The 12574-nt window shown below is 66.1% G+C and overlaps 1 protein-coding gene across 10 annotated transcripts in view; it reads left to right on the top strand.

The window, feature by feature from the left end:
* GSE1 (Gse1 coiled-coil protein) overlaps positions 1 to 12574 on the top strand; it is a 91460-nt gene that overhangs the window by 50695 nt on the left and 28191 nt on the right. For 7 of the 10 annotated variants that reach the window (XM_058279621.2, XM_058279620.2, XM_058279617.2 and 4 more), the window contains exon 2: positions 10765 to 10983. The exons of the other annotated variants lie outside the window; for them this stretch is intronic. In XM_058279621.2, coding sequence (XP_058135604.1) covers positions 10765 to 10983 — 219 coding nt within the window. The remainder of the gene's footprint in view (positions 1 to 10764; positions 10984 to 12574) is intronic. 10 annotated transcript variants of the gene reach the window in all.

Here is a 12574-nt window from a genome sequence, read left to right as displayed (position 1 = left end):
GGGGAGCAGGAGAAACAGTGGGCATGGAGTCCTCCGGCTGCCCCCCGACCCTGGTGCTAGGCCACGGGGTGTCTCTGGGCCTTCTCTGAACCAAGGGTAACGTCCTGAGGGTAGTTCTCCCTACCTGGCTCAGGTGTGCCGCTGGCTCTCCTGAGGGCTGGAAATGCAGAGTCCTGTTTGCACATGGTTGAATTCTGCTTCCTCTGGAGTCTCCAGCCAAGCCTTGTATTCTGGAACTGGAGAACTTTGACACCTGTCTGAGGAGTTGGCTCTTGCCCTGACTTTTGGGGCCAGCAGGCCCGAGAGGCGTCCCGCACGGGCGCTTAGCCCTGCGGAGCTCTCGTCCGCCGTGTAAAGCGTGGGTGTGGACACCGTCCCCTGGGAGTTGTTGAGGAGCCGGTGGCCATATGCCTGCTTAGGTGGGGAACCAGCAGGTCCAGGTGATGGGCTGGGGACCGGGTGCCCGGAGCGAGGCCAGCTGTCACTGGGACTGCTCATGAGCGTGTGTCACGCAGGGCGGAGTGCTTGGAGGTTGCTTCCTGGTGTGAAGGGCATGAGCGGCGTACCGGGCCGCGTACCCAGGCGACCTTGGCCTCTTTACTTCTGGGCTCCGGTTTTCTCACCTGTAAAACAGGAGTAACGGCAGCATCCCCGGGCTGTCGAGCGTTAAGTGTGTTATTTATAAAGTGCTCCGAGCAGCAGCGAGTGGGAGGGTTTGTCAAGATAAATCAGACCCTCCCTGGCCTGCTCTGTGGCTCTAGTATTTCTGGGGTTTTTTTTTTTTTTTTACCTTCAAGAAAGCAAAAGGCTCCGTTTCCGCTCCCCACACCCCCGGCTCTGTTGGGGGCAGGGCTGCAGCCTGTCTTTCCCCACCGAGACTTGAATTGCCCTTTCCTCCCAAAGGCCCCCGCGCCAAATGGCCCCCCTGCTGACCCCTCCCCAGCTGCCGCTTGTGCTGCCAAATGTGCTGGTCCTGTGGCCTCTGCCCCCGGCCCCGGGCTCCTGGAAACCGCCCCCCCTTTCTTGCTGCCCTCCCTCCTGGTGGGGTGGGGTGGACAGGAGGGGGACACAGCTGTATCCAGCGGCCCTTCCCCCAGCCCTGCCTGGCACGACGGGTCTGTGCTGCAAGCCCCGGGTCAGGTGAAGGGTCCCGAAGGAAAACCTGGGTCAAGCCGAGGACCACCAGGCTTCCAGAGAGGGTGTGGGGCCGGGCTCTGCCGTCCCTGGGGCTTTGGTCTTCCGGGGGGGCACCACCCAGCCCCTGTGGCCGGGGCAGGTGGTCTGTGCCGCTGCAGGTCTCCCTCTGGGCTCACAGGCTGTCCCAGCATTCGGTGACCAGGTGGGCCAGGGCTCCTTCTCTGGAGCGGCCGGGGCCCTCCCGTGTCTTAGCCTGGGGCTGACTTGTGACATAGAACTGTCCCCATTTTACCAGTGAGGATGCCGGCGCATGGGATCCTTCCTGCCCAAAGCCAAACCGCTGGCGGGTCATAGCCGGGGAGCTGAGGCCCGGGCCCCCATGCTCTGTACCCGGGGCTCCAGTGCCAGCTCCCTTCTCCCCTTTCTAGCCCGAAAAGGGGAGCCGCTGCTGGTTTGGAAGGTCCTCTTTAACTGGGGTTCTTAGGCCGATCTTGGGACACGTCGGATGCATCTCAGTTCCCAGTGTCTGTGTCTCTCTGAGCATAGGTTGGTCGTTCTGCACACAGGACGCGTTTCTTATTTCCCATTCACTCAGATGTTTGGGGACCCGTGTGCTGTGCTAGGTGTCAGAGTTACACAGATGATAGTGCTGGCGGAAACCCTTAGTCGGATGAGAACGTACGAGCAGCTTTGCATCTGTGAGGCCGTGGGTCCGAGTGATTGTTTGCTGCCCCTTTGGGGGGGTAGTTGCCACCACTTGACAGATGAGAAGACTGAGGCGCAGAGTCCCACCCTGTGCACCTGCCGGGGCTCCGGGCTCCCATCGCCTGGTGTCCCATTTAGAGAAGGTCCCTGGTTGACTCTTCAGATCTGCAATAGAGGTGTGGCGCAAGATTGTATTTTACGTCACCTTCGTGTCTGGGCCTCTCCTTTTTGAGTGCATCGTTTTCACTTTGGAACTTAAAAGACTCCATAAGACTAAGTAGTTTGGACCTTCCTTGGGGACAGGGACCCCAGGTCCTGGGGCAGGAGGAGCGCGTCCTGACCACCTAGCAGTTTTCCGAGGTGAAAGCGCCTCTGCGTCGCGCTGCTGCCGGGCCCACGGCATCCCGCTAAGTTGACGTGCCGGGCTCCCGTGCCACGGCTGGGCCGCGCTGGTCCCCGCGCGCTCCGCTGGGGTGGACTTGGGGGCGCGTTCCTGTCGTGGCTTCTGAGAAGGGACACAGCCACGTGTGCAGCCTCAGCCCCTTGAAGAAGCCGCCGGAGCGCGCTCCAAGAAGCAGCGGTAGGGGCTGCGCCTGGGTCGGGCTGGACACCTGGGCCCTGTGTGGGCCTCGAGAGCGTCCTTGTGCCCGGAGGGTGCAGGCTGCCCGTCGGCGCGAATCCCGGGCCTCCGCGTTCTGCCTGGCCTTACCCGGAAACCTGCGAGCGCCTAATTGGAATTACGGAAGGGTTTTTTTTTTTAGGCTCTAAGAAGAATGAAAGAATTATTTTAGACCTACTCCTCAGTTGACAGAGGACGGCTGTAGCCAGGAGAAGTGGCGGGCAGCCCAGGGCCTGTGGTTGCTTGGCAGGAGGACTGGGATGGACCTGGGAGCTTGCCGCTTGCGGTTCGTGACTGTTGGAGAACTTTTCCCTGGTGGCCACCGTTGCTAGGATTTACAGTCTGCCGTTTTCGGGTCCATCTTGGCTGCAGGGTAGTCAGTTTTTTCCCCCGACATCTGGGGCACGGTACGTGGGGCTTTGATGATGGTAGAAGAGCTGGGTGAGGTGCACCATTAGAACTGGCAGGTTTTGTGTCTTACCCGTGACTCCAGTATTTCCTCGGCCGAGAAAGAACATCTTGGGGTGGGGTGTGCTCGCTGTTGGAGGAATTCCGTACCACAGGGGTCTGCACACACGACGCCCGTGGCGGGTGTTGCCCGCCCTCTGTGAATGTGGTAAAGCTACGCACTGCCCAGTGGGTGCACTTTCCTGGGTCTGCACGTCTTTGGGAGAAGGAGCTCGTTGCAGAAGCAGATAGCCATTTTCTGCTCCGGTGCAAGTGGTGACCTGCACGCCCTGGCTGATCAGAGCGAGACCCGCCTGTGGGCGGACGCGTGCTAGGGGCAGGCCTGGGGCCGCAAGCCGAGCTTCCTGCGGGCAGTGGTGGGGTCGGTTTGTTGCAAGGTTCCCGCCCCTTGTGCATTTATCAAGCTCCTGCGTGGGGGCAGAGCCACCCATCGCCCGAGCCTCGGGCAGTTTCAGAGAGGCCGGAAGAGGGGCTAGCAGGCAGCTGGGAACAGCGGGAGCCAGAGCTCTGGATGCTTGGGGACAGACAGTGGACGCTCACCGCACGAGGGGTTATGGTTTTGTGGCTTCGATCTCTCAAGAGAGGCTGGAAAGCCCCTTTTTGACGGGACACCACCTTTTAAACAGCGATGACCGTCCATCGGCTCGGACTGAACAGCGGCGCAGCCGAGCAAGCGGTTGGCTGGGCCGGAGGAGGCCGGCGTGGCCTCTGCTTTGCAACCCCTAACTTTCTCCCCTCCCACCAGCGGGGAAACCGAGGCTCAGGGTGGGGGCTTCCCAGCAGGGCTGCCCTGGGAAGGCGAGTTAGAGGTGACGGGCTGCCACCCGCCTCCTTGGACCCCTCGCCAGCCCCCCTCCCGGCTCTCGTGGCTTTGTGCATCCACCCCCCTGGCGGTGCCCGCCGCACAATTGGCCCTCTCCTGAACGTGGCGCGTTTACTGTTCAGCCTGCTCGGGTTCCACGGCCGGGGGGACCTCCCTTTTGGAGGGGAGAGGCCTTGTCCCCCCTTGCTTTTGAAGCTGGTTGCTGGAGTCCCTGGGCCCCCCCCCGCCTCTGGTCACAGCCCCTCCAGCCTCCTCAGCAGCCCCTCCCCAGCCTGGGGCCTGGGTACTGCTGCTCTGGAGCACCTGGCAGGTACCTGGCAGGTGCCCGCGGTCCCTCAGGTGCTGGGGGGTTCCAGCTAACGGTGTTACGGTGGCGCCTTCCCTGGGGCAGGAGCCAGGTGTTCAGCTCATCATTAAGGGGCAGACGCTCTTGGTGGGGGGGTGTGAGCCCTCTCTCTTTAGAGTGGCTTCTGGCCTCAGGGCTGGGCGGGGGCCTTCTCAAATACTGGGGTTCCTGGCTTTGGGGGACCCTGTGCTCTCAGGGCTGGGCCTCCCTGCCTCCCCCTCCCACTGGCTTCTCTCCCGGCAGGGGCTGTGCCTTTGAGGACCCCATCTCCGGCTACAGCCCCTATTCCGCCCCGGCTCGTGCACCCCACCCCGCCAGCACTCCCCCCTGCCTTCCGGCCTGCTGCCCCGCGGAGTTGTCCGGTGACCTGCTGCCAGGCTGGGTTCCTCTCCTTCAGGACCTCCCATTGACGACCCCCGCCGCTTCCTGCACCCCACCCCCCACGCCTTGGGAGGGCCGGCCTGTGGTTGCCAAAAGGGCACCCTTGTGAGGGAGGCAGGGCAGGAGGTGGCCTGGTTAGTGTGGGTGTCACGGCACAAGGGGGTCTCTCCCGGGGGGTTTCCAGCTGGGAGCTGCGGGGTCGGGTGCCACGAACAGGGAATGGGGGCTGCGCCGGGGAAGGCCCCCCCCCCCAGTGCAGGTCTTCTCCCTCCCTGGCTGGGTGTGGTCTCGTCCTATGTCTGCTCTAAAATGGGTGCAGCAAGTAGCCTGGCCCCTCAGGGCAGCAGCTCGGTGAAACGGGGGTCTTTGGGCAGGGGTTCCTAACTATCTCACCTCGAAGAGAGGAAAGCGTAACGTGGGGGCGGAGGAAAAGTGGGCTCTTGTCCTTGCCTTCCCAGCAAGTGACGTAGACAGCGGGCGTTGAGCGCTTCGAGCCTCGGTTTACCCATCCGTGCAGTAGGGTGACGGTGGGCCTTGTGGACTGAATGCTGAGCCCCCCGGGGGCAGCCGCCTTGTGGAGGCAGCCTTGGCGAGAAGGCAGTGAGCGCCCGGGAGGCGGCGGCGTGGGGAGGGTTCCGGGCAGGCTCTCGGCAGAACCTTTGCGCCGCCCCCCCCCCCCCCCCCCCCGTGTCGTTGATGGCACTCCAAGGGCCGCCGCGCCGGGCCCCGCCTTAACCCGGCCTCTGAGCCAGCCGCTTTTGGGCTCTTCTTGTCCCCCACTGCTGGGGGCTGCCCGGGGCTGCCCCGGCACCCCCTCGCTGGGCTCCTTAATCTGTCCGTCCCCGACTTCCCAGGCGCAGCCGCCTAGAATAATCGCGGCAAATGCCGCTGCCATCTGTCGCCTGGTTTCCCGCCCCCGCCTCCCTCCCAAGGCTCCGCCTGGTCTGGGCGCTGAACCCCGACTCCCAGGTCTGCCTGGAGGCAGCCAGCAGCCCCCTTCACGGCCCAGTGCCCACCCAGAGCAGCCCGTGCTCTCCCTTAGCCTGCACGTGGCGTCCACCCCAGGGCCCTGCTCTCCAGCCCCAGGGCCACGGCACCCCTCTGGCGCTCTGCGCCCGGTTTCACTTCACTAACATCGCTTATTTGTTCCTGAAGACGCTCGGTCCGGCTCTTCTCTGGAAGGACCAGGCGATGCCCCTTTGCCTCCCCTGGTATTAGCGTGGCGGTCGGGGGGAGCCGAGAAGACACCCCGCGTGTTGGATTCCCCTTATCCACTGCAGCCGCGAGCCTGGTGGCATGGCAAAAGGGGGGACCCCAGGTGGCCGCCGGGGGGACCCCGAGACTTTGCTTTGGGAGCCGCTAGGCTGGCAGTTCTGGCTTTGTGGGGGCTTTAGTTCTCGTTGCTTGGGGCTCTGGTGGCAGCTTCTCTAGGGGACAGCCCTGCTTCCTCCTTTGGGGGCTTGGCTTGGCCTGCTGGGGCCACCAACCTGGGCCAGACCCCTCCCTTTCTCCCCCTCCCCTTTTCTCTCCCCCTTCTCCTCCCCTCTTCCCCTCCCTCCCCCTCCTTCCCCTCCCTCCCCCCCTTCCCCTCCTTCCCCCCCTCTTTCCCCCTTCGTTCTCAGCCTTTCCCACCTCTCAGGCTAGCACCGGGCCCTCTGATGTTCCAGTAGTTACTGGCGGCCTTGGCTCATCCTCCAGTTGCTCCTGGCAGTGACCTTGGGGGGGGGCAGTCCAGTTTGGGGACTCAGGGCAAGAAAAAGGCTCAAGTCTCCCGTTCCCTTAGAAGCCTCCAGCCTGGGGGGGTGGGGTCTTAATTTAGAGAGAAAGCCCCGGAAGGCACCAACAGGCCGCCCCTGCGCCTCTGGGAGCAAGGAGGCCCCCCGCCGCCTCCCTCACCCCACGAAAACAGCTTTGTGCAAGCGAGCGCAGATCACGCCAAAGGCAAACACGATAATGAATTTATTAGGAAGCCGCTCGGGCTCCCCGGGATCACGTGGCACCCCGTGCTGCCGCAGCCTCATCGGGCCCCTTCAGGGGAGCGGAGGACGGCGGGGGTGGGGGGTCCCCAAGCCAGGGGACGCCTTTAGTGGCTCACAGCCATTTCCCTCTGGGGTATCAGTCACCAGGAGCGGCGGGCAGGGGTGCCTGGGGTGGAGGCCGGGGGTGAAGCTGCGGGGCCAGGCTGGCCTCCCCGGGGGTCCCCACCCCAGGGGGCGGGGCTCCTCGGGTGGGGGCGAGGGGGCCGGGGGCGGGTTGGCGCTTGACGCCACAGCGCACCCGTCTCGGCCATTAGCTTGTAATTACAGCGCGGGGAGGGCACAGGCCGTGCCGTGCCGGGAGGAGCCGCGATGAAAGGCCGGGCAATTACGGGCGCCGCGGGCGGCCGCAGCCTGCTGGGCCTGCCGCCCTCCTCCCGGGGCCTGCTGCGGGGGGCCCTCGACCAGCAGGCGCGCTCCTCCACGGGGGGGTGTTCCCAGGAGCCGAGGACAAGGTGGGTTTCCGGAAGATGCCAGCTGCTCCACCAGCTCAACTCACCCTCTGCGGGCGGGTGTTTCTCATTTTCCTTTTCCTTTTTATCCTTTGTATTTGTCTCCGTGCTGCTCACGACTGTACTGGAGCCCTGGTGGAAAGGAAAAGACTAAAGGAACCGCGTAGCGCGTGGAGCGCACCACAGGAGACCCGGGCTTTGTGATCTTGTTGTCCTCTGGAGGGGGGCCAGGTGACCACCATCGGGGGGTGGGGGGGCTGTCAGCCAGGCAGCCCACCCCTCTTTTCCTGCCTCTAGCTCCCGGCCCCCCCACGTGGCTGTCAGCTCTGCTTTGGGGGCCAGATGTGGGCCCCTTGAAGGGGACAGAAATCCAAGGTGGAGAGGACCCCTGGCCCCAAGTTTGAGGGGTACTTGGGCACCCAAGGCTGTCAGACCTTGGGTGTCTTTCCTGAGGGGTGCAGAAGTGACAGTGGGGCTTGTCCCAGCTCATCACGTGGGTGACTTGCCTCTGCGCCACGCTGGCCCGTCCACCCCAGGCCTGCACGCCGCGCCGGGTCCTGCTTGTCGGGATCGTGAATTGACACGAGCAGACAGCGTAGCCAAGGACCGAGTTGGTGGCCAGGGGCTCAGGAGCTAATGACACCTCCCCACAAGGGCCGGGCAGTGGGCGCCCCTCGTGCCCTGGAGGCCCACCCAAGCCCACTGTCTCTCCCCCGCCCTCCCTGTAGGCTGGAGGGGGCTGCTGCCCCCGTCACCTCCACGGTGACACCTGCCTCAGCCTGGAACACTGGGGGGCGGGGGCAGAGCAGCCAGCAGCCCCCAAGTGGGGGGCGGGCCTGGGCTGCGTCCCGGTCATACCAGGCCGTGCTCCGCTGCACCCCGGGACCCCGGGTTTGGCCTCTTGGCCTTGAGGGGGCTGCTGGGGGTCCCCCTTGCACCACCTCCCCTCCCTGCCACAGGCCCCTTCTGACAGGGCTCATGCAGGAGAGAAATGCTAATTTTAGCCGCTTCCTAATGAGGCTGCTCATTTGAAATTCTATTTTAAGTGGCCTGACATCAGCAGAACAGCTTTCCCGGCTTGGCTGGGGAGCCCGCAGCTGACACCGTGGCAAGGACGCTGGCTTTGGGGGACCTCCAGGGACCCGGGGGCACGGGGAGCGGGTGCCAGGCTTTATTGGGGGGGGGGTGTCCTTGTCTGGGTGCCAGCAGGAGCGGGACGATGACATTGCGGGGCCAACCCCAGAGGCTAGAGGGCAAGGGTGGCCCTGCCCACCGGGCCCCCGGCCGCCCGGGGAGCTGCGAGTGGGGGTTCCAGGCAGGGGAGCCCCATCTCCGTGACAGTGCCAACCCACCTCCCAGGTCTGGCGCTGGACGAGCCTGCACCCATGTGGTGCCGACATAATGCAGGTCTTATCATGATTCAGGGCAGCAAACAGGAGACACAGGTCAGGGTGAAAGTAAAAGACGTTTCCGCAGAGGATCCCTCCAGCGACCTCAGGGTGCGTCCCTGCCCCCACCCGTCCTCCAGGTTTGCCCCTTGACCTCGGCCACCTGGCCACCCGTGCATGCTCGGAGGGCCCCAGGCCAGGCCGTCGGGTCTGGTTGGATGGTGGTCACGCAGCGTCCAGCTGGGTGGCCAGCCTGTCGTCGAGGCCTCCAGGGGACCGCTTTGCGCCTGTCCCCAGTGCCCGGTGGTGGCACGGGGCGCTGCCAGCTGTCCTCCCCCGCTGCCTGGGGACTGGTGTGGATTTGGGCTCTGACCAGCTTTAGGTGAAGCAGGACGGGCACAGCGAGGGCTGCCTGCTGGCCTGGAGTCGTGGTGCGCCCTCTCCAAGCCTTCCTGCTCCTGTCTGTGAAATGGGCACCACGCTTTCCTCACAGGGCTCTGGGGTTTGGAGAGGCAGCTGGCTCCGCTGAGGGATGTGGGGAGGGAAGATGACTAGAAGGGGCGTGGACTGTAGATTTGCAAACAGGGAGAGCGTGAGGGGGAGCTGCTGGTGATGAGAGCATGTGGTGACGGTCAGCGTAGCAGCTGTCTAATGCTGTGTAACAAACAATCCCAAACTGAAGACCACAGCTGCTGGACTATGTACCACACCGCCTTGGCATCGCCTCACCGTTGGGGGGGGGGGGGTCAGAGGGCTGAGGCCCAGTGTTGCCCTCCCCAGGCTTCTGGGGTAGCCAGTGAGGCGGGGTGCAACCCAGTCTACCTTCGGGGGCTTCCGTGCCCCCCGGGGCCTTGTTTTTATTGCCATTCTGGTCACAGTTCCCCTCCCGGCTCTCAAGGCCACATCGCAGGCAGCGGGGCTTGGGGCTTGGCAGATCTGGGGGGGGCACTGTCCAGCCCTAACTGTGACCCCAGCTTTGGAGGTCACATGCCGTCACACCCTCCGCCCTCTTGGTTAGAAGTGAGTCAGGGAGCCCAGCCTTCGCCCACGGGGCAGGGCGGCGGAGGTGCCTGGACGTGCGTGGGTGGGGCCCGCGGCGGAGCGCTAGGTGTGGGCCCAGGAAACCGGCTTAGGACCTGGACGCATCGCTTTGCGGGCAGCGTGATCCCAGAGACTGAACGTCTCCTGGCCTCAGTTTCCCCATCTGCGCCCCGCTGCCTCCCAGGTTGTCTGAGGGCCGGCTCTGCCACCGTGGCTTCTCACGCGCCGTGTTCACCGTCCGGTGAGGTGGCCGTGTGGGCTGTGTGGCCGCCCATCCCCTGGTGGGTTTCCAACCTCTTGAGCTTCCTCCATCTCAAGCCAAACGTGAGTGTTCCTGAGAGCCAGGCTGCCGGGGTCCCCCCTCTCAAGGGCTTGGCTTTGCTCTCTCCTCCTTCCGCCCTCTCTCTCCACCCCATCCCTTCCCCTCTGCTGTCTCCACCAGGCCCCCTCCCCTCCCCCACTCTTCTAGAAGGGGGTCAGCACCTGGATCAGCCCCACCCAGGCCTGCTCGGGGGGGGGGGGGGGGGGGGCCGCTGCGTGCGCCCGCCTCCAGCACCCGCAGCCCCGCAGCTGCTTGCGGTGGGCGCAGCGGCTCTCCGGGGCCCAGTGCCCTCGAGCTCGCTCCTGCTTCCATGTTCCTTCCACTCACCAGCACGGAGGCGCGGTCCACTGGCACCCGGGGAAGTGGGACGTGTGTTTGGGGGCTCCAGCCCCCCGTGGCTGGTTCAGGGGCACAGGGCCTTCTGTCGCCACAGGTGGGACCAGAGCGGCGGGCATGGGCTAGGATCGGCCGCCTCGGGTGGGCGGGTCCCTTCCTAGCGGGGGACCCCAGCAGGGCCTGCGGGCGGCTGCACCCCAGGCCCCGTGGTTCGGGGACTCTGCAGGGGACAGGTCCCGACTCCGCTGTCACCCGTATGCGCACGAGCCTCCCTTCCGTTCCGCGAAGCGGGCCTCGTGGCGCTGGGGGGAGTGCCGGCTCGTCGCCTGTCCCGAGCGAGGCCACTCCTTCCCGCAGCCTCTTTCCTCTGTTCCGAGGACGGCAGCTCCGTGTCCCTTGCCCCTGCCTCGTCTCCCGTCCTCCGGTGACAGCGAAGACGATCCCGGGCCCTTCCGGTGTTCTCGGGCCTCCCACGGCTTGCCCAGCCCTGGGCTGCCCTTCAGGTTGGGGACGTGGCCAGGCCACCGTCCTTACGGCTGAAAGAGGCCAGCTCCCCGCGTGCCCCTCCGCGGCTTCGTTCTGCTTCTCGCCTCCCCCTCCAGGAGGCCCCCCGGGTCTGACCGCTGGCCCTGGAGCCCCCCAGGCCCCCCTGCCCTGGTGCCGACCCTCCTGCTCTCTGGGTGACTCTGCTTCTTCTTTTCCCGTTTCAGGCATGAGCCATGAGCCCAAGTCCCCTTCACTAGGAATGCTTTCCGCGGCGACCAGGACCACCGCCACCGTCAGCCCCCTCACCCCCTCGCCGCTCAATGGCGCCCTGGTGCCCAGCGGCAGCCCTGCCTCCGGCAGCGCGCTCTCGGCCCAGGCCGCCCCGTCCTCCAGCTTCGCTGCCGCGCTGCGCAAGCTCGCCAAACAGGCAGAGGAGCCCAGAGGTAAGAGGTGCCCGCGCGCCCGCAGGGGCCCGGCCGCCATGCCCGGGGGCTCCGCGGCAGCCCGCTGTGCGCTGTCGCCCGCGCCTCGGCCTGCTCTCCTCGGGACGGTTCGTTTTGGAGTGGGGCGCAGGTGGGCGGTGCCGGCCCCGGGCCTCCTGCACCCCAGCCTCTGCTTGCCTCTGCCACGCTCTGCCCTTCCTCAGCTCCAGAAGTCGCCACGGGGGACCCACGGGGGGCGTGCCGCCAGCCTGTGCCGCGAGTCGGGCAGTGGCTTTCCAGCACCAGCTTTGGGCGGGAGCATGTGCCGCTGGGGCTTTGGGGCTGCCGCTGGTGTCGTCCGGGAAGTGCCATGTTGTGTGGCTTTGGGCCAACCCTGACCCCCTCTGTGCCTCAGTCTCCCCCTGTGCTAGGAAGGCTGTCCCAGGTCCCCTTCAGCTCTGGGCACTTGCCCATCCCTTGGGGACAGCGTCGCTCCTCACCAGGGGGTGTCGGCGAGCAGATCTGGAGGTGGGGGCAGTGCAGCTGGAGCTGCTGGGAGAGCCGGGCCTCTCGGACGTGCCGGGCACTGCGCGGAGTCTTGCTGCGGCCGGGGCTGTCCACCTGGGCGTCCGGGTGTCTCGTCCCCAAGGTCCGCAGCGTAGTCAGCCGCGCCAGGGCCGCGCCTGTTCTCTCTCCCCGGGGACTCCGCCTCCCCCGGGGGTGGACATCGGCCCTGGCAGGGCGGCAGCGGGGTCTGTCGGGGCTGTGTCTCACCGCCTCCCTGCTCTGTTGGGTTGAGCCTGGACGTTGGGGCCGGGTTTCTGCGCTGCCCGTTTCCGCCCCACGCCAGCCGCTCTGTCCACGCCAGCGTGCGCACGCAGGCCTTCTGTGCAGTCCCTTCCACGTCCCCAACCCAAGGGCTCCCCGGCCCACCTGCGCGAGCCTCTCCTGCCATCAGGCCGTGGCACAGGGCGGCCGACATGCTGGGGGCTCGGCGAGGCATGAGCTCCCCCTGGCTCCACCAAGGCCCCGATGGGCGTCTGGCAAGTACCCACCTTGGAGAAACCGCCCGCCCGGCAGGAAGCACCTCGGGGAGCCGCCAGCGTGGCACCAACCTGGCAGCCCCCGCATGGGCTGTCTTGTTTGCAGGGTTCCAGGAGGCCGCAGGGCTGACTGGGCTGCCGCAGACCCCCCCGCCCCGGCCTTCGGGGGGCCCTGGCTGCTCCCGGGCCGAGTTACCGGGAGCCGTGGGTCATGGAGGGCCGCGCTAAGGTTTGCGGACGCCATCTGCACAGCGTGGGCTCGGCAGGGGCTTCAGGCTTCAGGGCGGAAGCTGGCCTCGCACTCCTTTGTCTTCTCTCCGCTGCCCCAGGGCCAGGCCAGGGCGCCGGGGCAGAGGGCCACGGGGCCCCGCTGCTCCCTGGCCGTGACCCAGCCTCCCACCTGATGCCCCAGGAAGGCTGCCGGGGTCTCTGCAGCAAAGCAGGGGGGCGGGGGGGGCGCCGGCAGAAGCTGCCGCTGCTGCCGGGTTGTGCGTGACTTGGAACGAGGGTGCCGAGAGGGCGAGGCTGAGCCGTGAGTGGACGGCGCGTGTCTGGCCCACGGGACGCCG

Source organism: Dasypus novemcinctus, chromosome 18 (assembly GCF_030445035.2).
Source record: "Dasypus novemcinctus isolate mDasNov1 chromosome 18, mDasNov1.1.hap2, whole genome shotgun sequence".
Lineage (NCBI taxonomy): Eukaryota > Metazoa > Chordata > Mammalia > Cingulata > Dasypodidae > Dasypus > Dasypus novemcinctus.
Note: the sequence above shows the minus strand (reverse complement) of the source record. Positions and strands in the feature narration are given on the sequence as shown.